We start from the raw sequence: 26,443 nt of genomic DNA, 5'->3' as shown, positions 1-26,443 counted from the left end.
TGTTTTTGGTTGACAGATTTCCACTTGATTTTTTTTCATGTTGTTTCGATGTGCTCGTGCCAATCATCTCAGAGGAGCGTTTGACTAATACGGTGCACAACCTCAACTTGGTTCATGCATTGCTGGCAACGAATTGAACACGGTGAAGAATTCATTCCTCCATTAGTAAGTGCTTCTTTCTTTGTAGCAAAGGTTTGGTTTCATGATTGTTTTTAACAGACAATAAAACCTCATAAAGCGTGGCGCTAACTGCAAACATCTCAATTGTAAGCAATACAAACGATAACAATAAATGCTCTCATCTGTTCAGGTCTGTCATTGTTTCAGATGAATCATTTTTTCGTGCGCTCGTGGTTGTCCTGTCTGCCTCGCTCGCACGCAGTCTGGACCACGCTTGCAAAATTCTCAACGGTGGAATCTTTCCAAGGCAATTCAGGTGATTTGATGGAATTACAACAAATTAAAGGTTGGTTCTTAATAGGGGAAAATAGTTTAGCATCATTTTGACTGAAACCATGTCATGCAAATATTTTTTTAAACGGTACAATGACCGTAGAAAAAAAATATACATATATTCACGCCTGACCACATTGAGGAAATAATGTATTTTTATTGTATGGGAACAAGCCATCAGATATTTGTGTTGAATTATTTGCATGTATGTGTGTGTAAAGTGTTGCTCTTTAAGGCATTGATGAGACAAACTCTCCATAAAAGGACACAGGCAGGTGATGACAAAAAATTGGGCAGGCGTTGAGGAAACGACAGTTTGGAAAGCGCCGTTTCGAGAACGCCAACAAATTTCTTCCTTTTGCATTCAAAAAGCAAAAAAAAAAATGCGCTCCTAGACATTTTCTCAGGGGGAAACGACACAGACAACCATCCTATTCCGTATACTTGTATATATTAATGTACGTACTTCTAGTCGGGTGATAGCATCAGAAAAATAAAAACGGACACATGCCGACGTACTAATAATGCCATCTTTTTGTTTCCACGTAAACCACGGGCAATTTTCACAGTGAGAAAATAAACAAGACAACACGCGCACAAATACATGTTAAGATCTACACACGTGACAAAATACATTAGATGGGCCCCCCCGTCCCTCTCGCAAATTTCGTTCTCCTTGTTTTTCAATTCTTCGCAATTAAGAAGCACTTTGCTTGGAGTTTGTCACTTTCAAGGCACTCGCCGTCACCGGTGCCCATGCAAATTGCTTAGAAAACAAAGTTGTTTTTATGATTAGTTTTAGGGCCCCGCCCTCTCACATGTCACTTTTGCTGTTGTGGGGTGTTGAGCTCTCACTGTCTGCATGTCTGGGGGGGGGTTCCCCCTTGTCGCTCTTGTATACATGACAGATGGGGGGTGCGGGGGAAATCAAGCTGACCTGGCACTTTGTCATTTTTTTATTGTTAACGTTTGCCGGCCAGGAAGGGATTTTTTTTTTTTCCCCTCCCTATTCTAATGACATCCAGTGTGTCGATGGCCTTGGCGCTGGCACAAGCGCATTGGAGCGTCTCGTTGCCGTTGTGCCATTTAGACCATTTCAAGTTTCCAGTTGGGGTGCTGTAAAGTCTGAGCGCTGCCCTCCCTGGCCATGTAGGCCACGTCGGGCGCGGCCCCCCCACCGGCCGCCTCTTTCCTGTGGCCGCCGCGGGGCCCGATTTTGTCATCCTGGTTCCTGGCGAGTTGGGCGGGAGACATCTTGACCCAGCCGTCGGTGGCGTGTCCGTGCTTCTTCTGGTGTCGCTTGTAGTTGTCCCAGTGGCCCGTGGTGTAGCCGCACTCCTGGCACTTGTAGGGCTTCTCGCCCGTGTGCCGCAGCATGTGCCGCTTGAGGTTCATGCTCTGGTTGCAGCTGTAGTTGCAGACGGCGCAGACGAAGGGCTTGGCGCCAGAGTGCACGCGCTGGTGGCGCTTGAGGTTGGCCAGGTTGCCGCAGGCGTAGTCGCACAGGTGGCACTTGTAGGGCTTCTCGCCCGTGTGCACGCGGTGGTGCCGCTTGAGGTTGTCGAAGTGCGCTGAGGCGTAGTCGCACTGCGGGCACTTGTAGGGCTTCTCGCCGCTGTGCGTCTTCATGTGGCGCGCCAGGTGGTTGGGGTAATGCGTGAGGAAGGGGCAGGCGGCGCAGGTGTACACCTTGTCGCCGCGCTCGCCGGGGCTGCCGGGCGACGCCGACGAGTCCTTGGTGAGCATCTCCAGCGTGCACTTGGCGCAGATCTGCGCCGACGAGCCGTCCTCGTCTTCCAGCACCACGCCGCAGAGGCGACACGTGAAGGGGAACAGGGAGGAGGAGGAGGAGGGTGCCGGGGCCGCCGGTCTGCTCGCTCTGCCGTTGCCGGACGGGTGGTCGGGGGTCGGCGTGGGGGACTGCGGCGACGCCCCCTTGAGGCTCTCAAACGCAGAGAGGTAGTCGGCGTTCTGAGCCGACAGAGTCAGGTGGGCCGAGGCGGCGGCCACCTCTGAAATGGAAAGAAAATGGTGTCACGATTTTCAGTTTCCGTGGTGGTGCAAAACCTTTGTGTTAGCATTACGCTAGTAGCAGCAGCCTCAAAGGCTAACAGGTCATGTGGTTGTTTTCCCTGCACAGTGGAATCAAACGTACCCTTGGCAGCTTCGTCTTCTTCGCTGGCTCGGGGGCCACCCGCCATGTGTCTCTTGAGGCCTCCGGCGGGTCTGAGCGCGGCGTGCTGCTGCTGCGAGCCGCCGTGCGTCTCGGCCGAGGCGCCGGCGGGCATGTGCATGCGCTGGTGGCGCTTGAGGTTGCCCAGCGAGCTGCAGGCGAAGGCGCAGCTCTCGCATTTGTAGGGCTTCTCGCCCGTGTGGATGCGCAGGTGGCGCTGCAGGTTGACCAGCTGCGCTGAGGCGTAGGCGCACACGGGGCAGTTGAAGGGCTTCTCGCCGTTGTGCGTCTTCATGTGCCGCTTGACGTGGTTGGCGTAGCGCGAGGAGAAGCCGCACAGGTGGCACGAGTGCAGCTTGTTCTTGTCGTCGCCCGCCATGCCGTCCAGCGGCGAGTGTAGCCCGGCCAGGCTCCCGAAAGCAAAGTCGCCGCTCTTGGGCTCGCGCGAGGCCTTGCAGCAGCGCAGGCAGTAAGGCGCCGCCGGCAGGTCTACTGAGGCGCCCAGGTGGTCGTCGCGCAGCTGGCCGCAGCCCCGGCACGCCAGGTAGGGCGGGAAGGGGGCTTCGGAGCGGCCCGCCCTGCCCTCGTCTTCCAGGCCGTGGTCGGGGGTGCTGCTGTGGGAGGTTTCCGTTTCGCTGTCCATGCTGCTGCTGCTGCCGCTGCAGTCAGAGCTGTCCTCATCACACAGAGGATACACAGAGAAACCGATCTCAGCAGCTACCTCTGCGGACGGGACGACAAGAGAAGAGTACTTGCTCACGTTACTCAACACGGTGGCATGGTTCACATCCAAAATCCTGCAGAAAAAAACCTCCCGACTCTCGGTGGCTGGCCGCGATGAAAAACAACGTTGACGCGTTGAAAAGCATGAAAGAAGCACGTGTCTCATCAAAGTCCACGCACGCGCCTTGTGACTCAAATGTGATGACATCAAACGTCACACTTTGATACTCACGGCTCGCGCAGATCCACCGGCCGCCACAAAATGCTCGCCGCCGAGGAAAACGCGTCTTTCCCTCACAAGGCGTCAAAAGAATGTGAGCAAAGACAGAGTTTGGATTGGCCTCAAAAAGAGGTCTGAACCCCCAAACCCCTCCCCCTTTCGAGTGGATGATTACAGAGGTTGATGATGATGACTGTGCCTGCGAGGGCTGCTGATGGTAATGATGATGATGATGATGATGGGGTAATGGTAATGGCAGCAGCGGCCGAGGCAACAGCACATGATGATGATGATGATGAATGTGCTGCCCTTTCGTGATGGTGTCCTTGATGATAATGGTCATAGTATTTTGTTTATATACTCCATCTAATGGCGTCACATTTCCTTTGTAGGTGTTGCAACCTCCCCGCTCGTATTTTGTCGTGCAACAGGATAGAGAGCCGTTTGTATGTGCTTGCTAAAGGTAAGGTGTGCGAAAGGGAATTGCACCATCACTTGTTTCTTTTCATATCTGTTGGGCCCTCGTTTATTACCTTTCGTTATAGCGCCACCTGTCGCTCGGGCATGTTTTATTTTGTACGTGCAGTATGGTCAATCGCTTTTGTCGCCATTTAGTTTGTGTTGTGACAGAGGCAACACCAACCTGACATTTTGCAATGTCAAAACAAATATGATCACCAACCTGAGAATTTTTCCAGGCCAAGAATCTTGCCGTCGCGATAAGGATCACCAAATTGAAGGTCGTGTTCCAGAAGGAAGTCCGTGTCGAAGGCGAGGTTTCCTGCACTTGCGGCGGCTACAACAGCTTTTGAATCCACTGTCGTCGTGGGATGCAAAAAAAGGAAAAAAAAAGAAGAGTTAAGGTGCCGCTGGTAATGTGACTTAAGTACATCCTACCTATGCGTTTGGAGTACTTACATTTGACTGGCTGTGGATGCTGCTGTTTTTTCCTTGGCATCTTCCAGTCAGCCTCTCCTTTGCTGCCAACGTCTTCCTGCAGACTTCCGCAACCATCGGCTCATTGTACATCTGTGAGTGATTTCTCGAGAATTCTGTTGATGGCAGGCGAAAAAAGGAAGCGTATGTTGTAATGTTATTTGGAAAATGACACTTTTAATGACAGGCAGACCTTTTGGTTGCCAGCCAATTTAGAGCATGCTGACTGAGCCTTCACGACTCGCAGATGACATCGTTTAGTATTGCATAAACAAACGACCAAATGAAGCCACGATGGTCAATTGAAAGCAATTCAACGCGGACGGACATTCATTTGTATGAGTGTCGTCAAATCATGTCATCCTAAAGTCATGTGACATTATATTTGAATTCTTTGCTCAATATTTATTACGGAAGGGCCACTCGCTGACGTAGTAATGATGCGACAAAGATGACTAATACATGACGCGCCTTAATGTTTGCAAACATTTTTTCTGTTGCATGATGAGTGTATTAAGTGACTCATTCATCTTATCATACACATAACCCGGGCGATGTGTTTAAGCAAGCGGAGGCGTGTGTGCAAGTGGAGGGGGGGGGGGGGGGGCGACTTAATGACAACATGTCCACAAAAGAGCATGCATGCGGCTCGCAGCATCCAAGAAACGAAGCGGCATAAAACTCACAATTCCACATTTGGAGCCACCGAGTAACATGTCGGCAACCCCGCGAGTTGCACACACAATTTCCTCATAGACGAGCCCCGTCCTAAAATGCAATTAGCGGGTGGCGATCACGTCTTAGCCGCCCCCCACCCCCATAATAATAATAATAATAGTCACAATAATAGACACGGTGCAAGCTAACGTCAACTTGTCCGAGTGAAATCGTCATGCTAACTTACCTAAAGGGAGAAAGTAGTCCTCATCGCCGCCGCAGCGCACCCTTTTAGAGACGACGTGCGGCTCCGCGAGCGCGCCACACACGCACGTCCGCCATTTCTTCGCAGGCTGCGGCGACAAAGAAAGGCAATTAATGGTATTTTTCATAACTTAATTGATTTTCTGATTCGCCTGTGTGAGCTCCCTGCAAGAAACAACAAGGGCACTTCCGGCGCAGGGGAAGGCGGTGCTTTACAATTAAAGGGCGCATCACTTTGCGGTAGTTTACGCCATTCTTTCAAACGTTCATCATTACAACGTCAACATTACGTTGTTTTGTGACGTCGTCAACGCGAAATGTATGGAAAGTCTTGGTTTGTTTTGATCGTAGTCGGTTTCAATCTTAGGGACGCATGTACTGGCTAATTACTCTTTCAGGCGTTACAAACACATCTCGACTATTGTCCTGTTTATTCATGCTTAGTCCCACAATTCGCCTTTTGACTGGTTTCTTAAGATTTATTTCCTAATTTGTCAAAACCAGACTTTTATTTTGAAATATATGGAAGTCACTTCCGAATAACACGTCACCAGAGAGGGGAGGAGTCGTTCTTCCATTTAACTGCTAAACCGTCCTTTGCAGATATTACCATAATTAAAATATATGTCTTGTTTCGTGATGAAGAAACGTAAGACAATACTGTACACGTTTTTATAACAAAAATGTATATATACATATTTAAGAAAAACAATATTTTGATGGTATTGACGCCTAATTACGACTACTTGTGAAGACAGTATAGGCAGATTAAAATCTGAAATCTGATTGGACAAAAAATGCCACATTTGCTGTGGGGAATCAATCCAATTTTAAAGAGCAAATATTTGAATTTCGGATGTAAATGTAGGTCAGTGATTGTGACAGTGCTGTGGCACACCTGATGGATGAGCTGAGGTCCCAAAACGCCGCGCTAGTCTATTTACCTCATTATGCTGCATGGTGGAATCTATGTTTTGTTTTCTATAAATTTGTGTATATATATGAATATTTGGAGTATAATAATAATGTGCGAGTTGTTGACGAATGGTGCTTGGATGAGCGCAGCCTACTTGGTCTTTGTATTTTTTATGAATAGGAGAATCCTCGGTTTCCTGCGTCATCCCATTGGTCCGAGTCACCGCAGTGTGCCACCCCTCCGGCCCCGTCGTCAGCAAGTGCACGCCGGGCCAAGGCTCTCCATCGCCTCGCCTCGCCTCGCCGCGCCTCGTCGCGCCTCGCCTCGCCTCGCCACCGCCCGGCCGCCGACCCCCTCTCTTACCTCGCTCCACCTGCCGGCGTCACGGCGGGTCCAGCCGGTGAGAGAGCACGAGGACACCGCCTGCTTGCATGCCGTGTGGGGATTTTCTACAGGGGAGGAGCCATTTGTGTAATGCGACGCGCACAGCGAGGTAGGAAGCCGTTTACGTAATGCATCTTCGACTCTTACTTGCCCATGTTTTGATGGCCTCTTGTTGCGTCGAAAGGCTCTTTTTCGAAGCACCACTCCCTGACCGCGCGATGCTGCCCGCGCTCGCTCATCAAGTCAGCCAAGCGCTGCTGCAAGAGCGCATCACTGCGGGCTGCGAAATAAAACGTACGCGGCGGCAACTCTTAGGAAATCCAACAATATGCAAATTGTGCTCAGTGACTTTTGGTTTCAAAACTCGCCATCCATCAATTTGATTCATAAAGCTTGGCTGTGGCAAGAAAGCTGCAGGTGCCTTGCCTTGACATCTGGCCACCATCACTTCACATTGGTTTTGCTGCAGTGGAAGGACAATATCAGCTGGTGGCGCTAATGCACAATCAAGCTGCTTTATCAGTCGCCCAATAACTCCCAGAAAAGAAGTACATAGTTGTGTTTTGGGTGAGGTGTGATTGATTAATTGCATTTCCCTTCATTTCAACGGGGAGGGATGGTTAGAGATCAATTTGGGGGTCTGGGGCAGAAAAAGAAAATCGTTGGAAAAACATTTGACTATATGTTGAGAAATGAATGAAGGCGGCATCGAAAATTCATTCTTACAAGAAATAAACTGGAGTGATGCTTTTTTTCCACCACGTTCAGGAACCATTTGTTGTTGTTTTGATAAAACACATTTAATCACAATGGCGTTATCAAGTGTCAGTACACTACTCAAATGTATTTGTACTCGCCTGAAAAAGTGCGTCCCTCGTACATATGATATCAGGCACGATACAAATGTCGACGTGAGAGGACTGGGCCAATCGAGTGCGCGTGCGCGGGCAGGCTGAGGTCATCCTCGTGAAAAGCCGCATTGCTGCTGCGGGACAGCGTCCGGTGAGGGTTGCACAGGGAAGCCGCGCACCACTGGCACCGGCACCGGCACCATCCTCGGGTTTCCCTCTTACTTTCCCAGACACAAACAATACGGCCGGACCTCTTCAGCAACTTGCGCAACAACAGCCGGCTAACAAGTTTCACGGCCCTCCAAACGCCCCTCGCTCGCGGCCCCCCGGCGCATCATGTCATTGATGTCATTCTACATTTGATTTCAAATGTGTTCCTGATTTCAATTGTAAATTGAAAATGGTGATAACAAAACAGTGAGGTTATCAGGTCCATTGACCTCGTCATTTTTGCATGCAGGGGGCTGGCTGCAGATCTGAAAAGGAGGCCTAAAAGTACTCCAGTACCATCAGGAGGAAGAAGAATCTCAGTGAAGCCGTATTAGTGATGTTCCCCTCGTGACGGGGGTCACCTCTCGGTCATCGCCGTCGCTCCCTCTCTTTGTGTGAGAACGCACGCACGCACACGCGCACGCACGCTGCGCCGGCGCTAATGGTCACGGAGCCGCGCTCGTCCTCAGTCGCCGCTCCAGCCGCCCACCATGAAGAGGCCCAAGCAGCAGACGGGGGGCCCGCTCAGCTTCCTCAACTTCTTCAGCCGGAAGCCCAAATCGGAAGGGCGGCCCGAAAAGCCCGCCGAGGCTCGGCCTAAAGAGGAGGTGGCCATCGCGCTCACCCCCAGCGACCATCCGCCGCAACGGGTAAGGGCAACCTCCACCTCACCTCCTCGAGAATGTTGGCCGACATGTACATGCCTATTTTGCATGCTGTGCAACTGTTCAAGCTTGTCATCATTTTGAAAAACTCACTCGCACAGCACCAACGCGTCATGCTCATTTGTTTCCACAACACGTTGCCAAATGTTACAAACAAGACAATTTGTCCCGACCTGAAAGATAAAAATGTCCCGTCAGGAAGCTGAGAGAGGAGCATTAAGAGTCAACGAGCGAACGAGCCACGCGGTAGATGATTAACTTTGGATGGCTCAGCTGCTGCCTGTGCCTGTTACAGCCCAAATCCATTAGAGTGTTGACTTAATGAAATGCTAATTTGCCTAAATGAGGTTGCCTAGCAACCGGAGTCGGCGCCGCGTAACCAGCATCCACCTGCGATCGCTACTTCATCTCAGACGGTTTGGTCATATGGGCTCATTTCAAAGTAAGGTTTTGAAACGGTGTTTGGGTTTCAACATAAGATTTCAAGTCAAGGTTTCAAAATATCGGCCTGTCAAACAAGGCTTGTATTGTGTACAATCATTTAAGAGCGTGTGTCTTTGTCTGCGTAGGAAGAGACTGCCGACGAGTCTGGTCAAGGGAGACTTTGCGGAGCGGAAAGCGCCGACAGCGCCGCCGCGCCCGCGGAGGATGTCGTTGAGGCGGCGTCGACGGCGTCCAGCCCGCCCGCCGCCACGGGCGCCACCGCCGGCTCCACTGACGTCCTGTCGCTGTCCTGGTCTGGCCAGGACCCGGCGGCGGCGGACGAGCACCTAGAGGAGTGCCCGCTGTGCCTGCTTAGCCAGCCGCCGCAGTGCTTCCCCAGACTGCTCACCTGCCCGCACCGCACCTGCGGCGACTGCCTGCGCCGATATCTGCGCATGGAAATCTCCGAGAGCCGGGTGGCCATTGCGTGCCCGCAGTGTCCCGAGGCCCTGACGCCGCTGGATGTGCGCACCATCCTGGATGACCCGGTGCTGCTGGAGAGGTTCGAGGAGTACCACCTGCGCCGCTTCCTGGCCGCCGACCCGGACACGCGCTGGTGTCCCGCACCGGACTGCAGGTCTGCTTTCTTCAGTTAATGAACTTGAAATGTGCATCGCAACAAATTTCAATGTGTGACATCTTTATGAAGATAGAAATGTATTGAAGCCCCAGAATTCTGCCTAGCAACGAATAGTTCTCATCCACAGCTACGCGGTGATCGCATACGGCTGCGCTGAATGTCCCAAACTGCGGTGCGGGCGTGACGGCTGCGACACCGACTTCTGCTACCACTGTCGCCAGCTGTGGCACCCTAACCAGACCTGTGACCAGGCGCGGCGCCAGCGTGCGCGCCACGCCTTGGGCGGCAAGGACGCCACGGCCGCCACGGCCGCCGCCGCTGCGCTCTACGTCTTCAATGAAGAACCCGGAGGAGGTGCGCGCGCCCCATCACGCCACTTGTAAAAATGCCCTCGCAAGACCGAATACGGCTTTCACGGCAGGGTGGGGCGCCGGCGTGACGAGCGCGCTAACGTGGCTCGTGCTTTTTCCCTAACGCAGATGCGGAGGAGATCAAGCCGTGTCCCCGCTGCGGCGCGTACATCATGAAGACCAACGACGGCAGCTGCAACCGCATGAACTGTACCGTGTGCGCTTGCCAGTTCTGCTGGCTGTGCATGCAGGAGATCACCGACGTCCACTACCTCAGGTAGACCGCAGTGGCGTCTATTGCCTGGCATAAGGTGACCCGTCTTTGTGCTTCAGTCCCTCAGGATGTACCTTCTGGGGCAAGAAGCCATGGTCTCAGACCCGCAAAGTTCTGTGGCAGGTGGGCATGTTGCTGGGCGCCCCCGTGATCATCTCGCTCATCGCCGGCCTTGCCATTCCCGTCATCATCGTGGGCATACCCATCTACATGGGCCGAAAGGTACCCTTCTCAAATCCGTCATCTCCAAGCGGGTCTGGACCGTTTTCCCATTTGCAGGTCCACGGTCGTTGCAAGAAAAACAATATCTCAGGAAGTAAGCACTACTTGACGGTGGCGAGCGGCGTGATGATGTCGGTGTTTGTCTCGCCCGTCATCGCGGCCGTCACAGTGGGTACGAAAAGAACGTCCTCGGCGTCCGTTTGGCGTGAGCCGCTGTGCCCAAACCAATGTCGCATTGCCAATGTGCGCAGGCGTGGGCGTCCCGCTCATGTTGACGTACGTGTACGGGGTGGTGCCCATGTCGCTGTGCAGGAACGGTTGGTGTCGACAGCCCGCCGACGCTCCCGACGCGCTGGAGGACCTCGCCAGCTGTGAGTGACATTTGGCACGCATCATTGCATTGCATCTGCCGGGATTGAGATACAACTTTTGTTTGTTCCGTGACCAAACTTGTAATTCAAAGCACTACGCTCGTAGATCTTCTGTTCTCTCACATGGTGAGCGACCACTGGCGGGCTCAAAGCAGCCCCACGCTGGCCGACACCAGCTTGCAGGAGGTTAGCGCGCAGGAAGCGGTTGCCCCCCACCCGGTGCCCCTCCCACTCCCCAGTGCCGCCACGGCGGCAGCGGTGGCAGAGGAGTCCCCCCGAGAGGACGGACGGTCAGAGTGCAACGGTGGTTCCAGGTAAGACACCTTTTGTATTTAAAACAAAACAAACAAATCGATCTCGGCAACCCCAGCACTCACAGGAATATATAAGAAAACAAAAAACAACTAACTTGATTGCAGTCATCGAGAACAGTGACGCTGACGGTATTATACTGCCCTCCGGTGGCTAAAGTGAGCATTCCTAAGAAAATAGACCTCTGCAATGGAGGGAGTTCATTGCTGTATTTTGTTTGTTTTTGCAACCGCAGGGACGGAACCAACATCGAAGTGCGCGTGGAGATCGAGAGGCAGCCCCGAGGCGCTCGCCAGTCCAGCCTCAGCAGCATCCTGTCCAGCCGCAGTTTGTCCACCGAGTCCCTGGGACGCTTGGCGAGGGGAGACGGTAACGCTTTCCCCGTCTTTGAATCGGAAGACGTATGACTCGCCCTTAAAACGGGGGCGCTGATGGACCCTTATGGCCAACTTCTGCTTCCCTCCCACCAGATGCCTTTAAGTGTAAGGAAGACGCTAATGAATAATATGTAGAGGTGCGTGCGTGCGTGCGTGCGTGCTGGATGAGCAGGAGTGTCATTTTAAGACAGGGGTGGGCAAAATTTGGCCTGCTGTGTTCTTGAAATGACATCGAAGGTGGCGGGCGGTTGGATGCAAATGTTTGCCCACCCCTGTTTTAAGCAATTTGGAGAGCGTCCATTTTGTGATGAAAGCTCACAGTAACATTTTAGCATGTCAGCCTTCTCCGTTGGGCTACTTCACCCGTTTAGCACCCCTTTAACAATAAAACGGGCCCCTTGCAAGCATGTGTTCTGGCCTGGGAATAATGTATTTTATACTCCCCCACCTCATCCCACCATACAATGTATAATAGATATCTGGATATAACGCCGAGTCGGCACGGGGAGGCCGGCCGGCCGGCCGGCCGGGGCCGCTCAAGCGTGAAACTGCAGGCGAAGGTGACTTGCGGCAAAGGTATTGGGACAGATGGCAAGTATCTTCCACCTCGACACACGCACACTATCAGAGTGTGTGTAGAGTTTGCGTATATGTGGCAGACGGGCAGGATTGAGACCCGCTGAAATGAACACAAGACACCGCCACCATTGTAGCAGCAGAATCAGCAGCAGCATGATGTCCATGCCACCACCTTGGCCAACCCTCCACTATAATAAAGAGCGGAATAATGCTTAAGGTGACTATTCACACACTTATTTGCTTCGTGGGTGTTCAAAAATGATGATGGGTTAATAAATATCACACTATGACAGACGATATTACAGTGCATCTGTTGGCTTAAGGAAAACTGCAATGACGCGCTATAAACGCTAGAGAGCGCCAACTTGCGTATTATGTTAAGATTTGTAATTGTATACAGTTCTATTTTTTTTCATTAGATTTTTGAAAAAGTCGTTAGTGTGTAAACAAAAGAAAAAAATTCTGCCGTATGATAAGTCCATTGAAATAAACGTATTCAATGTTACATTTGACATTTATCACTATAAAACATGTAACACTTGCCATGCTATTATACCTAACATACACATTATTTCAGATAACATTCCCTGTCAAAAAAGAACAGAAAGGATAAAAAGAAAATGGAAATGTGGGTAAGTTTGGGCGAGCCGCCTATAGAGCCTGGAGGGAGGGAGGGAGGGAGGAACACGCCCTCCCTCGATCAGCACCGGAGACACGCCGGCCTCCGGCAGGGTGTCGCTCTGCTCGGCGTTAGTTGCTCACCACCGGTGGGCACCAGCAGGGAGGGAGCGAGCGAGCGAGCGGGACACCGACAGTGGCAAGCCGGACGGACGCCAAGGACGACAGGACGCCTGCCTGCCTGTCGAGCGAAGAGGAGAGGAACGACGTCCGGTAGCGTCCAGTTGCACCGTCGGCCATGGACGCGCTGAAAAACGCCGGGAGAGCGATCATCAAGAGCCCTGGCGTCCCGCGGCACACGTGGGGAACTTCCAAGCACGAAAGTAAGTCAGGCTGCCTTGCACCAACAGCTAAGTCAAGAATGCATTTGAAAAAGATCATTATTCTGTTGCTTGTGCCTTTTGTTGCCTTCAGTATTGTCTTCAGTATGGGAAATGAACGTGCACATTTCAGGTGTTCATCCCCAAAGGTAGCACCTCCTTAAATTGCTGCTTTTTTTGTGGCTTTTGTTGCTTTCACTTTTGTCCTCAATGCGTGAACTTGAAATGAGTCCGAGCTGCTTTGCGAGGCCATCACATTCAGCCACCAGCTGCTTGTTTGTGGCTCATGCTGCCCTTTGTTTGATTTGTTGTGTTTCCACACACAACTTCCAAAGTTGTTTGCCTTCCAAATGTCTTACGTGAGGACCACTTTCCCCATCCTTGATGGCATCCGCCTCACATTGTGACCTGCTATTTTCCTTCCTTCCTTCTTCCCAAGTTCAGCATCCACAACCTTGAGGCTCTCTTCATCTTTGCGGCTGCTCCCGAACAAAGTGACATTTTATCTATCATCTGCCGAGGTCATAGCGGATGATGCCCAGCGTGTGCCTTCCGGTGCAAGCTGTCCCTTTGACTCGCATCACAAAGTATCAAGGGCAACGCTTATTGTTGTCGCCGACTATCTCGGAGGAAGCGCTTATGCTTTCGGGATCGTGGCTGGCTGTTGGAAAGCCCCGCTGAGAAAGAATTATCTCTCGCTGCCTCATTATGTCTCAGCGGAGGAGACAACTCTGCCAGCATAAATAAGCACCAGTGCTTGCAATTAGAATGCTGGCTGGTGCCAGATTGCATTTCTTACACTAAAGTCACCTTTATTGTGAGGAATAGGTCCTGCAACATGTCGCAGATCCCCAGAATTGAACAGCAAGTCGGCCGGCCATGTTGGTTAGAAGTTGCCAAGCCTGAATTGGGAGAAAATTAGCGTTGGATCGAAAGCAGCTCTCCTCAACAGATGGAAAAGTTGCCTTTTCGCATTAAGTCCCTCGAGGCCCGGACGGTTGAGGTGAAGTGAATTATGCAACAGCGGGAAATGGTGAGAAGCTATCTTTGGAGGCTTGCTTGAGTGCTAAGGCGCGGGCATACACACACATCGACAGACCACTGTGTGTGTATCTGTCATGGTCCTCCAAGTGAAAGCGTGGAAGTAAATGTTGCCGCCGCGCCTAAAAATAACTTTGGAATGAATAATGATGAGCTTTTGCTGCATACAAACTCAAAGCAAGCACGGCTTTGAAAAGCAAATTTGATCATTTTTAATGGATTGACCTTGTTATGAATTATGCAAATGGTAGCTGAAGAACTACAGTATTGCCACACTTCAAATGCTGCTCTAATTAGTCATGGCTATGCCATGAAAAGTATCCATGAAAGTATTTTGGGGGGTGAAACGATCATGTTGAACACATTCAAGTGGCTGGTGTGATGCTCTGCCAAGCGTTCAGCGATGTGCTTTGTAAGCTCCGCCTTCCTCCGGGGTTGTTGGGGATGCGGTTGCCTAGCAACGGCAGGCCTTTGCTCCCCCTCCTTGTTATTGTTGTCAATATTTGAGGAGCAGCTGCTAGGTTACCTCTCAGAGGCTCCATTTAATACCCTAATGGCTTTTTAATGGGGGGGTCGGGGGCTTTGTTTTTTCTTGCTTTTGCGACGTAAGGCGCAAATGTGCGAGCGAGCGAGCGAGCCGCCGTCCTCCTCCCCAAACGTGCGGCCTATTTCCCCCCCCCCCCATCAAGGTGGTGTCCCAGATTCAAAATAGCCTCTGATGAAGAATAAAACTGTCAATGCAAAGAGAATGCATATGATCAGATGGAGGGGGGGTGCGGATGCAGGCTGGGCCTGAAAAACAAGTTTGACAATTTCCACAGCCACATTTCATATCATTTGGGATTGTATCATTTTTCAAACCGTTGCAGTTGAGCGGGACTCGCTCGCACGGGCTAACATCAAACTCACCCAAGCGGCGAGCCAGGCGCGATTGAAGACGACTTAATAATTCAGAGTTATTGGAAGGCGCTAGCGCGGGCTAGCGGGAAGGCTACGCGTGTGCGTGTGCTGCTGGCAGATGGCTCAGCCTGGCTGGACTGGATCACTTTGAATGTCCAGATTGGAGCCTTAATATGCAGGATCAATTGCTTCTAATCTGGGCTAAAGCTTTGTTTGCTGCCTTACTTGCGTGCACATCTGGAGGTGATTTTGCTTGGCTCGCCAGCACAAACATCCCAAAAGTTAAGCAAAAAAAAATAATTCTCTGCTGCCCATTTTGTTTGCTAATTGATTCTCCCTGTGTGTTCTCTTGCGTGTATATTTAACGCCCGGTGTGTTTTGTGTGGCGTTGTCCCCAATGCAGAGCTTCCCGAGAACTGGACGGACACCAAAGAGACTCTGTTGGAGGGCATGGCGTTCAACCTCAAGTACCTGGGAATGACATTAGTGGGGCAGCCCAAAGGGGAAGACATGGCCGCCGCCGCCATCCGCAGGATCGTTACCACGGTGAGTGACCAAAGGAAGAAATCCTCACTGCTGGATGTTTCTTGTTTGTCCACGTCAAGCCAACCTTCGTATTAATTCGGAATTGATTTCTAGCGGCATGTGCGCGCTTGTCTCCGTCTGTTCCCTTGGAAACCCAGCGACTTGACGGGAACGGCTGATTTGATTTGATTTTCTTTCTGATGCGATAAGACCATCTTATTGTGTGTGGGGTTTTTTTCCCTGCCGTCGTTAGCACTCGCATGCACGATTGCGCTTATTGAAGTGGCGGCTTTGCACTTTTCACACATTTCAAGAGGCCATTTGAAACCATTTTTACCTCACGCCGTCAGAATTGATTTGTTTTTGAACTCCTCAGGCCAGAGCCGGCGCTAAGAAGTTCCGCAAAGTCACGCTGACCGTCTCCCCGAAAGGCATCGTCATTACCGACACGGACACGGCGGACCTGGTCGAAAACGTCTCCATCTACAGGTGACTCGTGTTTGGAAAGGAACCCTCGACTGCTCCAAATAACAAAATGATTGAAAGCGGGACCCAGCCATCCCCCCCCCCTTTTTTTTTAAGGCTAAATCTTATTAAAAATAATTCCGTAGTGGAGGTAAGGAGGCAGGACGTGTGCGGTGTGTGTGTGTCCCCTGATCCACCTTATCTGCCACAACAGACCTCCGGGCTGGGGACTGGCGTGGTCGTTTGATCTGGCGCCGTCGTCTAATCTTGAATCCGCTAATTGGCCCGGTTGAAAGCTGCGCTGTCAGCCGTCGCTGACATACGTATTGTCACAAGCAAGGTCGATATCCCAGTGCTGCCTACCCAAATGAGCCCTGAAATTCTTTGAAATATTTCCATAGAAATGCTTGAATGGCTCTTGGCTCTTGGTTTTGTGAAGTACTGAAAGTAAGTGCATTTTCATCTTGTGAGCATTTGCAGGTGCAGCTATCAAGAGTGGTGCTATGAAATTGATATTCCTCTACCTCGCTCATCACAGTCAAGGGGGGGGATCAAACGTTTGGCATTTGTGTGTGCGTGCGTGCGTGCACACAACCTTCTCAAGCATGCTGTCAATCATGATTCCTTTTGCCTTTACAAGCTCCACAAAATGACGTGTGGTGCTGAATCCAAAGGCAGCCTTTGGATTCAGCACCACAAAAAGATTCTAATACAAGACACTGATCACCCTTGTGACATATCAGTTCATATACTACAATGGAGTCAAATCTAAAATGACATTGGAATAATAAATGGAAAAATGTATTTGTATTTAGTAGTGGATACTGATTCAGATATGAACATGAACTGCCATTTTTTCATCGACCTATTTTGACTTGCTTTCTTTGCAGAATCTCGTACTGCACAGCAGACAAAAGCCAGGACAAGGTGTTTGCCTACGTGTCTCAGAGCGCTTTCAACGAGACGCTGGAGTGTCACGCCTTCCTCTGCCAGAAGAAGAAGATTGTAGGTTTTTCTTTTTTTTTTTTTTTGCCTGACACTGACAAAACAAAAACCTTTTGAAACAGTCACACTTGCAGCAATTGTGGCAGTTTGGCGCCATCTTGTGGTAGCCTCAATTTTACACTACACAGCCACAAATTTAGGCACACCTGCACATGATGAAATATTTGTGTTCTTGGCGCAGGCTCAGGCCGTGACGCTGACTGTGGCACAGGCCTTCAAAGTGGCCCTGGATCTTTGGGAGCTTGCTCAACAAGGTCATTTGAACGGCCCTCCCTCAAAATTCCCAATCATCACCTCTTCCCATCCCCGTATGTTTGCTCTTGTCTTTGCAGATAAAAGCAGGAAGGCAAGAAGCGCAGCCGCCACCAACGGCCACGGGGCGGCAACAGACGCTCGCTGCCTTCCCGCAGGTAAGAAGATCCAAAGAACTCAATTCCTGGTAAGTCAAGCTGGCGGCGTTCTCTTCAGACGCGTCCGGCGGCGCCGACAAGATGCTGCGTCGGCCGTTCCTGTCCACCTCCATCAGCTCGCCGTCGCCTCGCAGCAACCCCGCTCGGAGGCGACCCGTCAAACACGACTCCTGGGTAGGTTGGCCAAAATGTTTGGATGGTCTACCTCATGAGCACATGGCACTCCAATCATGCTTACATGCTAATCATGCTTGCGTGTATTGAGTTTTGTTTTCTATCTGTGCAGGACGTGGACGACGGACTGGATGACCTTTTGGCAAGGTAACCTTCAATGTCTTTTATTCAGAATTGAAATAAGTTGAGATAAAAAAGAAAATGGTTAGATGTGGTGCTTTTGTGTTGCTTACGTGACGTGCAGCAGCATGGACGTAGAGGACACAGCAGGCAGTGGTAAGGCTCCTTGATGGATTCCAGTGGACGCTCCACAATGTTGTGTGTGGCTCTGTAGCAGGCCTCCCTTTCCAATCCTCTCCATTTCTCCTTTTTATTTTGCTTGATCTTCATCCTCCTCATCATCATCCTCCCAGATCTTAGACATCTTCTTTGAAGGATTCAAAACAAAAGTGTCCCCCCGTCTCTCCATCAGAATGGTCAAGCCCGGCTCCTGACCCGTCTTTGCCCATGCAGCTTTGAATCTTGAAGTCGGTCGGACCGCGAGAGACCAAGGGGATCGCTCGAGCGCAGTGGGATCAGTGTGGACCCGCAATGTTGCCTCAATGAGGACAACCATCAAAAGCACCACCGTGAGGACAACCACCGTGATCCTCCTCTTGCCACAATTCGGACAACTTCACAATAAAGCCACTATCATCCTTGAGACACAAGCACTCAGTGTCCCTCACAAGTGCACAGCTGGTACAAGAACCCCGAATAACTTTTCTTGGAAGACGGACGGCATGTCGCAGCCATGTCTCGTTTCCTCCTTTCTTTTCTTTGTGCTTTTCAAACAAATTTGTTGAGGCACCTCACTTCTCCGTTTTGTATCCAAGCAGCACGTTGCCACGCTAACGGGCTGTCAAGAATATCTTGCGGTGAAACGTCTCCACATATTGTGTGGAATTTAATTTGACATCCGAGTAAGTCAGGAGAATTTGAGATGGAAAAGTTTTATTTGGTACAAGTGAGAAATGTACACATATGAACTCTGACACATTTGTCTTTTTTTTTTTTTTGATCTGGTGTTCAATTTAGCAAGACGCATCTCTACCGGCAGATGGCTTGCATGCAGGTCAGCAGAGTCCATCCAGCACGGTATGTGGAACATGGGGGGGGGGGGGTCAAAATATGATTTTGCTATTGCAACGGAACGTGTTTTCTAGGATATTGTAGTATGATAAAGTTCACTAATGCCAAAAAGTAAAATGCTCCAATCCAAACCTCGACTGTATTGATTATTGCGTAGCCTCAAAGAGTACAACTATTCATGATAGCATTGCTAATATCAAAAAATGCAAATGTACACTGATGCCGCTGCGCTCCCCGAGGTTGTGTGTTGCATTTGTGTTCTCTTTTGATCGGCGTCACACTTCGATGATGTTGATGGACGGCACGGATGGGTGAAACTGCAACACAAGAACAAAACCAAACAATCAATTGGCACTTGAGATGAAAAATGGCCTTGAAAAATTGGCCAAATGGCAAAAACAAGTGAAGCGACTGCCTCGCTCTGCCGCCATCGACTCTCGACTTTTCCATCAGCTGCTTTCAGAGACCTTGAAAAGCTCGCAGCGGCAAGTCGCTGCGTGTCAGGTAGAAAAGCCCGGATGCCAATTTGTATACAAGTCACTTCTCGGAATCATTTGCGGAGGTTGAAATGAAGACGTTCATTCTCACTTTGTCCTTGCTATTGAACTTGTCGTCCCGATACAAAAGTGACAATGTCAAAAGTGTCAAAGTCGGAGCCGGCCGGCCGGCCAGCCGAGATGGGCCACTTGGCACCAAAGCCTTGCCTTGCCGACGCGGTGCTCCGGCGTGCTCCTCTCCGACGTGGGTTTGACCTTCTCCTTGTTGTTGCTGGAGTCGTTGTCCTTGATGATGTCATACTGGCGGCAGAACAGGGCGATGACGGCTGCACGCAAAGGAGGGAGGGAGGGAGGGAGGGAGGGAGGACGCAGGCAGGCGAGCCAGCGAGGGGGGTTCTTAAAAGTCTTCTCCAAATGAAAGTCGAGTTGAGCAACCTACCTGCCCACATGAGCAAAACCACCACTATGATGATGAGCTCTCCTGTCTGCAGATGTCGTGACCTCTCCAGGCCCTGCACTGTGGGGTCATCTAGAGGAGGGAGGGAGGGGGCGGGGCGAGGGGTCGCACACCAAGTTGACCTTTTACTAAGTGCTCTGCTAATACAGTGGCCGCGCTGGTAAATACCCATCTTGTGCTACCGCTCAGCCTCCTAAGTGGATCCACTGAGTGTTAGCTGGCACTCAGCGGGCTCTTAACCCGCCGACTACATGGAAATCTTCCAGCGCTTCACTTAGCCTAACCAGCCCAGAAAATGGGCTCACGTGGAGGCCATTCAAAGATGGATTTTGGTATTTGCAGTCTCAGTGCGGGTGTCCCCGGGGACTCGTGATGGTCGCAAAAGTCCATTCACGGCTGCTCAAAGTGGAGAGAGAGAGAGAGAGGCGCCCCGATTGTGATAAATGCCGCAGTTAGCCGTCGGCGGCCATGCGAGCATCTTTTGCCCACTCAGCACTTTGCACTTGGTTAGCTTTCATAGGCGACGCCCTTTTAACTTCACATAAGAAGTGCTAATAAGTTGCGCATGATTAACTCTGAAGCCAAAGGAACAAAGAGTGACGCTGGCCGAGCTTTTTAGTTTATGGCAGGACTTGAAAACTTGCACCCGTGGACGTTTTTATCCCAATCCCAGTGTGTGAGTAATTTGTTGGGTGTCAGATCATCAAATACAGAGGACAACGTAACCGCTTCAGGTTGCCCCTTTGCTTTGTTTCAATTAGCAAGGGATGTTTGTGCGGGGCGAACCAACCCACCTTGGTTGGAACTGTTGGAGGGAAAGCGCTCGCTCTTCTTGAGCGTGCGAAAGTGGACCTTCTTGCTGGCTTGGCTTTCGCCGTAGAGGCCGATGGACTGCACCTGGATCACGTAGTCCGTGTCCTCCTGCAGGTCCCACAGGACGCAAGCTCGGCTGCTGGTGTTGACTTCCCGGATGAAGCGCTGCGTGTGCCGGTCCTGCCTCTGAAGGAGAAGCGTGAAGACCTCCACTTTCAAGTAGCTTGATATTTCTTCAAACTTGCACACTTACTTGCTGCGAGACCGAAAAGCCGATGATGACGTCCCCCTCGGGGACCTCCCAGGAGACGGTCGCCGAGTCGGAGCTGAGGTGAACGACGGACACGTTGACGGGAGCCGGCGGCCGATCTGACCGAGGAGGACGGAAACGGAACCGTGGATCTTGAATTTGGGCAAGCGGCGAGGAGCTAATTGTGCACAAGCTGTGGCACTTTCCATCACTGTCACACTTGAGAATAACGAGGGGCCTCCTTTCATTCAAGGAAGACAAACTGCTTTGGCTACAATGCAGCTTGTCTTTTGCCCCCCCCCCTTTTCCCTGCTTGCGCTTGACAAATTGGGCTATTTGAAGGCACCACGTAGCATCGTTTGTTTTCTTTATTGGCTTCTTTTCAAATCCGCCTCTGTGGATGTTCCCTTACTGTGTCAGCGGGTGAGCATCTATCACCTTTTAGAGGACAGCCGATTACAAAAGCGGAACAGACTGTAATCGAGGTTCTCTGCACGGTTGATTTAGGTCACACGACATGTTTGATGGGAATCACCTGGGAGTTGCTTGCCTTCCTTCTGAGCAAGCCCCCCCCGCCCATCGCACATTTGCATCAATGTAAGTTCTAAATTAGTTTCCTTTACATTCACTTTGAGAGCTGCGTGCGCGGAGATGATTCTTTGACAAAGTTGCTCTCTGGAGATGCGTTATGTGATCATCCTCCGAGCCTTTTTGCCTCGATGTCACCAAGCGCTGATGTTTTGGGGGACGTGGGAGGAAACTCAACTCAACTCGGGGAAGCCTGAGGCGAGACTCATTATTTTCAAATATGAATCCAGTTTAAAAATGACACCTCAGTCACATGTTTTTCAATGTGATGTGTACAATTTTTTGTTTTTTTTTGAACCCGCAAAGATGAAGTGACCCTTTGGAATTCTCTTATTTATGGCTGCATGAAAGAAATATCGATAGAAGACAAAAATCAGAGCTACTCGACTACTTAAGCGGATATTGTGAAATGAAAATATTGACACAAATGACCGATATAACTGTCCATTTCTTGTATGCGGATGACATTGTAGATAGACTGTGCGGGGGTACCTAATGAAATGTCCAAAAGAGACCTCGCTGTCATTATTAGGATTGACCGAATGTGGTGGAGTCACTTACTTGCCCCCACCAGGAACACGTCGCTTCCGAAGAGCAACAGGAGCGCCGAGTGGATCACAACCAGCGGGCGGCTCATGGCAGGCAGGCAGGCAGGCGAAGGAAGCAAGACCTTCTCAAGCTGCCATGCTCGGTCTGGAAGATGCAACAGAGGATGCTGCGGCGGCGGCGGCGGCGGCTGCAGGTGCTCAACCGGGCTCGGCGCGCGCGACGTTAAGGTATCAAAAAATGACGGCGCCGTTGCAGAACATGTGAGTCAGCGACGCGAGCTCTCATTCCTCAAGTGAGCGAGAGAGAGAGCGAGCGAGTGAGTGAGCTGCTTGGCTTTCAATGCTTCCGTAAGCGTCGTCGCGTGGAGACCATTGAAAGCTTTGATTGACAGATGAGCAAGTTCGATCCCCCCCCCCCAGAACATTCACGGCTAATGTTCGAGGACGCGTAGATAACACTTTTTTTTTTTAATGATCATGTATAGTAAGGCCTTTTTTTGATTATAAAAAAAAAATAACCATGTATAGTAAGGCTTATTTTGGGGTAAAAACAAAAAAGATCACATAAGGCTTTTCTTTTTATTAAAACATGACAATGTATAGGTTGTCTTTGTTTTTTTTTTATATATATATATGAAATATTACCATTTTTCCTAAGTTTTGTTTTCCTCCTAAAAATGACCCAGTAAGCTTGAATCACTATCAATTAAGACATCTACTTTAAATACACATAAAACATTTGAAATTCGATAGATCATACATCTATGCATCATGTATGATCCATAGCTGTATCCTTGAAATCAACTGCATGTAATTGTCTCATTTCTGTCCACAGGCCTGCATCTGCAACACAAGAACGAGATTGACTGCTAAAAGGCAAGAATCACGTTTTTATTTCAAGGACAACTGCCTAATAAAATATTTGACTTTTTTGTTTTTTTGTGTCTGCAGGTTTCAAAATGGCCGACGTGCTGGCTGGCTTCATGAGACGTTTACACTGCAATACAATTTGTATGTATGTTGAGAATAACTTGATTACAAACACACGGTGTTTATTTTATGATCATCGTAGAATTAGTCATTAACGCTTGATTGTTGTCTTTGTATTCATGATAATACTTGTATGATTATAATATACGATGAGTACTGATAAGAATAATCACCTTTTGTAGTACCACTGTGACAAGTGCACCTCTTGTAGAATGTCTATTGTGCAATTAACAAAGCAGTCCTTTGATTACTTTATTGATTTATTGACTTTTCGCATGCACATCCACACATACTGACTAACGCGACGCGACGCTGCACATCAACGATCCATCTCTCATTGTTACTATGACAACCAGGCATGTGGCCGGGCGTCCGCTGACTGAATGCACGACGCAGTAGCTGGTTGAAGGGGACCAAACCTCACAGAAACACCTGACTTGGTTCCGTTTGACCAGCCACAGCAAGGTGTTGCTTCAGCTGAGCAAAGAGAGACAAGTAGAAGATGAAGAAAAAGATTGAGAGAAGGTCGGTGCATCCTCTTCACTCTTACCTAAACAAACACACACAGATGCAATATTACTCATCCAACATGAGGGAATATCTGAAAATAAAGCAGTATGGAGCAGAAAATTCCTATTTTTAGGTCTCCTTGTCCAAATGCAGCCGTCATTGACAGCACCGCATCGCTGAACCCCCCCTTTGACACCCCCCTTTGAGCCCCCTTTGTGAACACCCGTAGTGGCTATAAAGGGGGCGACAGCTGTACCCTGTCAATCCTCTGAGCGTTGAGGCAAGCTAAAACTGGCGGCCTTCTTTCACCTGTTGTCCTGACGCACTCTGACCCCCCCCCCCTCCCCACTGTCCCATGGAGACAAAGGCTTAACACAAGCAAGCATTTTTTATTTGACTGGCTGAAAAGCGCCCCCTTGTCCGCCGGAGATGGAGTCCCCTTGGCACCACACACTTCCTTACATTCCATAAGTGGTTGTATGAATATGAGGATATAAGGAAGCATGTCCTCCCAAGGGGCAACGACAACTGGATCCTGCGTGGAAACACAATCCCGCCTTTCAACGCTGAATAAGAACTTTCCAAAAGTCAAAGAGAGTGTAAAAAACAGGGAAAAAAAAACACACTCAAAGTGTCTTTTAGGGCCCAGACAGAAATCAGCGGTGTCCACTTTAGAGAGTAAGGAAGCAACTTTAGGACAACATTTTATCACGTACATTAAACATTGTCATCAAAATGAAATAACTGACCTTTGGATGAATGACTTTGAAGCCGAGTTACCAGTAGCTGCCCTTTTTCTGTGTGGCCGGCCGGCTGGCCGCCTTCCCACTCAAGGAGAAGAACAAAAACAACCAATCAAAGAAAAAAAAAAAAAGTCTCACTTTCAGTCTGCTGACGTTCAATGGAGTATCTCTGGCCAAGGACTTCCTGACAAGCAAGACCGTCCGCGCTCCCGTCCGTCCAAGCACGCCGCCGCGGCCTGGCCGCTCGGCCTTTTCTATCCCAGCCCGGCGAGGCGAGCCGCCCCCACCCCAACTCTGAAGCGGCCTCCCACCTGTTGGTGTCCTTTAGCGGTGGCGGGGGCCTCTCCTTTGCGCCTGCTGTCCGGCCCAATCAGGGCCCTTGACAGTGGGGAGCCCGCCTGTGAAATCACACCTCTCAGCTGTTCACACTGGCCTCCAGACACCCTACACCTCCATGGCTATGAACAGCCCACCCTGCCTCCATTTTACAGCAAATGTCAAAGGCTTCTCTTTTGCAGAAACGGGCAGAACAATGCGATGTGTGTTAGACATGTGTGGTGGCGTTGCGCAGCGGTCACAGCTGACGCCTGCATTTCTCCCACTGAAACGTTACCTCGGCCAAGGGCGTTCAAAGTTGTCGGCCTGATTGTCACTTAGTGAGCAAAACGATTCTTCAAATTCTTACATACGATTCAATCGGGTCCAGTGTTGTCACTTTTGAAATCGACATTGCTTCGCTTCGAGTGCCGAATTGTTATAAGTCTTCTGGTTTTTTTTTTTTTGTGCTAGACTTTGGAGGACTCGTTATCGCATGTCACAGACAGAAAAAGGAAGGCTTGTTCAAAATTAACAATCACATCTTTCCTTCTTCAGGCTCGCCGTCGATACGTCCTCCGTAATTATCGCCAGGCCATTTTTGACCGCTCGAAGGAATCCGGGGGGAACATATGGCCGTCAGCGGGCCTCTGGTTCATTTTCCCCTGCCGCAAGCACGAGCCATCGCGCCAAGGTCAACACCTGTGTTCTAAAATCAGCATCCGGGGTCGGGGCGCGATCGGAACCCGGGGCCCTCGTTCACAGAAAGCTCCGGCTGCGCGCGGGGGGGCTTATATTGAAACCCGACGCGCTCGCTATTTCCGAGGCACTCGCCCTCCAGAAATAGTAACGTTTATTTTCAATTTTTGGGGTGGTCTCTGTCAGGAAGTCATCCAAATTGGACAGCGGTTCGATATTTCCCGTGGCCGTCGGCCAAGGTTGCGGGCCGCTGACCTCAAATGCAACATTTCCACTCGTGTCAGCTGCCGCTGCGTGTGCCGGAGTCGCGGGTGACTTTTGTCATTGCGGGAATGCGCGGCCGCTTAAATCAGACACAATGGCCCAGGCGCAAGTGGTAAACTCGCTGTTGCTCCCCACGGGGCAGCTGATCGCCGGCCGGCACTTGTCGAGGGGCTCCACGCGCATTCTGAGGAAAGTCTGTTGAAGTCAACCATTTCACTTCAGATGTCAATAAGAAGCCAAAAAGGCAGTATAGGGATCCTATGGACGCGTCCAGTCCATTTGGATCATGTTGCAGACTCCTTAGCTGCTGATACGAGATGAATGCCACTCTCTGTCCTTCCCGGGCACGTCAGTTGCACCGAGGTTGACGCAGCTGTCGCAGGGAGAAAGTTCAAAGGTCGCCGGCATTTAGGCTCAAAGAGAGAACAGGTGAGGATTTGGTGCGGCTCCTCCGACGTCATGAGATTTGACTTGACTTGAAACGGGGGCCCCGAATATGTTTGTTCCTGGAGGCGCTTTGGTGTTCCTCGTCTTCACTCTACCGTCTTTCGTGTGGTGTCCTAATGAGGCGCCGACGTGTCACAGGAAAGACTCACATAACTTCATTGGCTCTTACAATAATTGAGGGCATTAAAGGAATTGTCACGTCCTCCTTGTAATGGGGAAGTGAATGGGGGCTCCACGTGCGCTCCACGTTACAATGAAATGAAATCAAATGCTTTTTCTAATCTAAAAGTAAGCTAAGCTCAGACCGGCACCCTCCTGACAGCTGTGGCACTGCTGGATCACATGACCAGGACAGGTGGAAGAGCTAAGAGTCTTGATGGTACTTTCTTTCACCCACTCCCATTCCTCCATCTTGTTCTCTGGCATCCCGCCTCATGTGGGGTGTGGCCCTTTTGGCACAGTTGGCATGCGCTCGACATACTTCACCTCTCATCTGTGCCACATACCACAGATGCATTTTCTGCAGTATATGACCTCATTAGGACTGTGAGGGAGCTGAAGTTTCTTCCAGCTGACTTTGGGGCCAGAGGAGGGGTACACCCTGCACACCCTGCACTGGTTGCCAGCCACTTGCAGGGAACATTCAACCTATCAACTATTTTGCAGCACAGGA

General features: G+C 50.4%; 3 protein-coding genes and 1 long non-coding RNA gene across 18 annotated transcripts; 2 read left to right on the top strand and 2 right to left on the bottom strand.

The window, feature by feature from the left end:
• The first annotated feature begins 27 nt into the window (after window positions 1-27).
• On the top strand, window positions 28-11,828 carry LOC148381338 (E3 ubiquitin-protein ligase RNF19B). 6 transcript variants are annotated; one of them, XM_088361216.1, is made up of 16 exons: window positions 28-165; window positions 328-436; window positions 3,962-4,032; window positions 4,268-4,441; window positions 4,535-4,600; window positions 6,523-6,835; window positions 8,038-8,182; window positions 8,258-8,437; window positions 9,022-9,512; window positions 9,643-9,869; window positions 9,995-10,142; window positions 10,199-10,361; window positions 10,419-10,533; window positions 10,613-10,732; window positions 10,839-11,046; window positions 11,280-11,828. In XM_088361216.1, the coding sequence occupies exons 8-16, from the start codon at window positions 8,279-8,281 to the stop codon at window positions 11,449-11,451; spliced, it is 1,803 nt and encodes a 600-aa protein (XP_088217342.1). In that variant the 5' UTR covers window positions 28-165; window positions 328-436; window positions 3,962-4,032; window positions 4,268-4,441; window positions 4,535-4,600; window positions 6,523-6,835; window positions 8,038-8,182; window positions 8,258-8,278; the 3' UTR covers window positions 11,452-11,828. The 6 variants fall into 6 exon arrangements, with proteins under 6 accessions (XP_088217342.1, XP_088217343.1, XP_088217346.1 ...); XM_088361217.1 differs by having other exon boundaries at window positions 30-165; window positions 311-436; window positions 4,268-4,432; XM_088361220.1 differs by having other exon boundaries at window positions 30-165; window positions 311-436; window positions 6,523-6,742.
• On the bottom strand, window positions 591-5,949 carry znf513a (zinc finger protein 513a). 2 transcript variants are annotated; one of them, XM_088361212.1, is made up of 5 exons: window positions 5,410-5,949; window positions 4,488-4,621; window positions 4,252-4,386; window positions 2,609-3,349; window positions 591-2,465 (listed from the first exon to the last, which is right to left on the bottom strand). In XM_088361212.1, the coding sequence occupies exons 2-5, from the start codon at window positions 4,525-4,527 to the stop codon at window positions 1,540-1,542; spliced, it is 1,842 nt and encodes a 613-aa protein (XP_088217338.1). In that variant the 5' UTR covers window positions 4,528-4,621; window positions 5,410-5,949; the 3' UTR covers window positions 591-1,539. The 2 variants fall into 2 exon arrangements, with proteins under 2 accessions (XP_088217338.1, XP_088217339.1); XM_088361213.1 differs by lacking the exon at window positions 5,410-5,949 and adding an exon at window positions 4,699-4,852.
• Window positions 11,829-12,069: 241 nt separating the features above from the next.
• On the top strand, window positions 12,070-23,407 carry LOC148381337 (low density lipoprotein receptor adapter protein 1). Of its 9 annotated transcripts, XM_088361223.1 has the most exons (14): window positions 12,070-12,217; window positions 12,578-13,001; window positions 15,343-15,485; window positions 15,841-15,953; window positions 16,820-16,934; window positions 17,116-17,188; window positions 17,267-17,344; window positions 17,403-17,518; window positions 17,631-17,665; window positions 18,596-18,655; window positions 21,829-22,030; window positions 22,638-22,678; window positions 22,754-22,813; window positions 23,149-23,398. In XM_088361223.1, the coding sequence occupies exons 2-14, from the start codon at window positions 12,917-12,919 to the stop codon at window positions 23,189-23,191; spliced, it is 1,164 nt and encodes a 387-aa protein (XP_088217349.1). In that variant the 5' UTR covers window positions 12,070-12,217; window positions 12,578-12,916; the 3' UTR covers window positions 23,192-23,398. The 9 variants fall into 9 exon arrangements, 8 of the variants coding, with proteins under 8 accessions (XP_088217349.1, XP_088217352.1, XP_088217354.1 ...); XR_015854274.1 differs by lacking the exons at window positions 22,638-22,678; window positions 22,754-22,813; window positions 23,149-23,398 and adding exons at window positions 20,531-20,635; window positions 20,722-21,263 and having other exon boundaries at window positions 21,829-21,971; XM_088361225.1 differs by lacking the exons at window positions 12,070-12,217; window positions 12,578-13,001 and adding an exon at window positions 13,602-14,031 and having other exon boundaries at window positions 23,149-23,407.
• On the bottom strand, window positions 23,031-24,767 carry LOC148381336 (uncharacterized). The gene is made up of 2 exons (XR_015854275.1): window positions 24,052-24,767; window positions 23,031-23,342 (listed from the first exon to the last, which is right to left on the bottom strand). It is a non-coding gene; the product is annotated as an uncharacterized LOC148381336 (long non-coding RNA).
• Window positions 24,768-26,443: the final 1,676 nt, after the last annotated feature.

The sequence above is a fragment of the Syngnathus floridae genome, chromosome 19 (assembly GCF_059516105.1).
Source record: "Syngnathus floridae isolate MCC-2025c chromosome 19, RoL_Sflo_1.0, whole genome shotgun sequence".
NCBI classification, from domain to species: domain Eukaryota; kingdom Metazoa; phylum Chordata; class Actinopteri; order Syngnathiformes; family Syngnathidae; genus Syngnathus; species Syngnathus floridae.
This window is presented reverse-complemented; position numbering and strand designations above follow the sequence as displayed.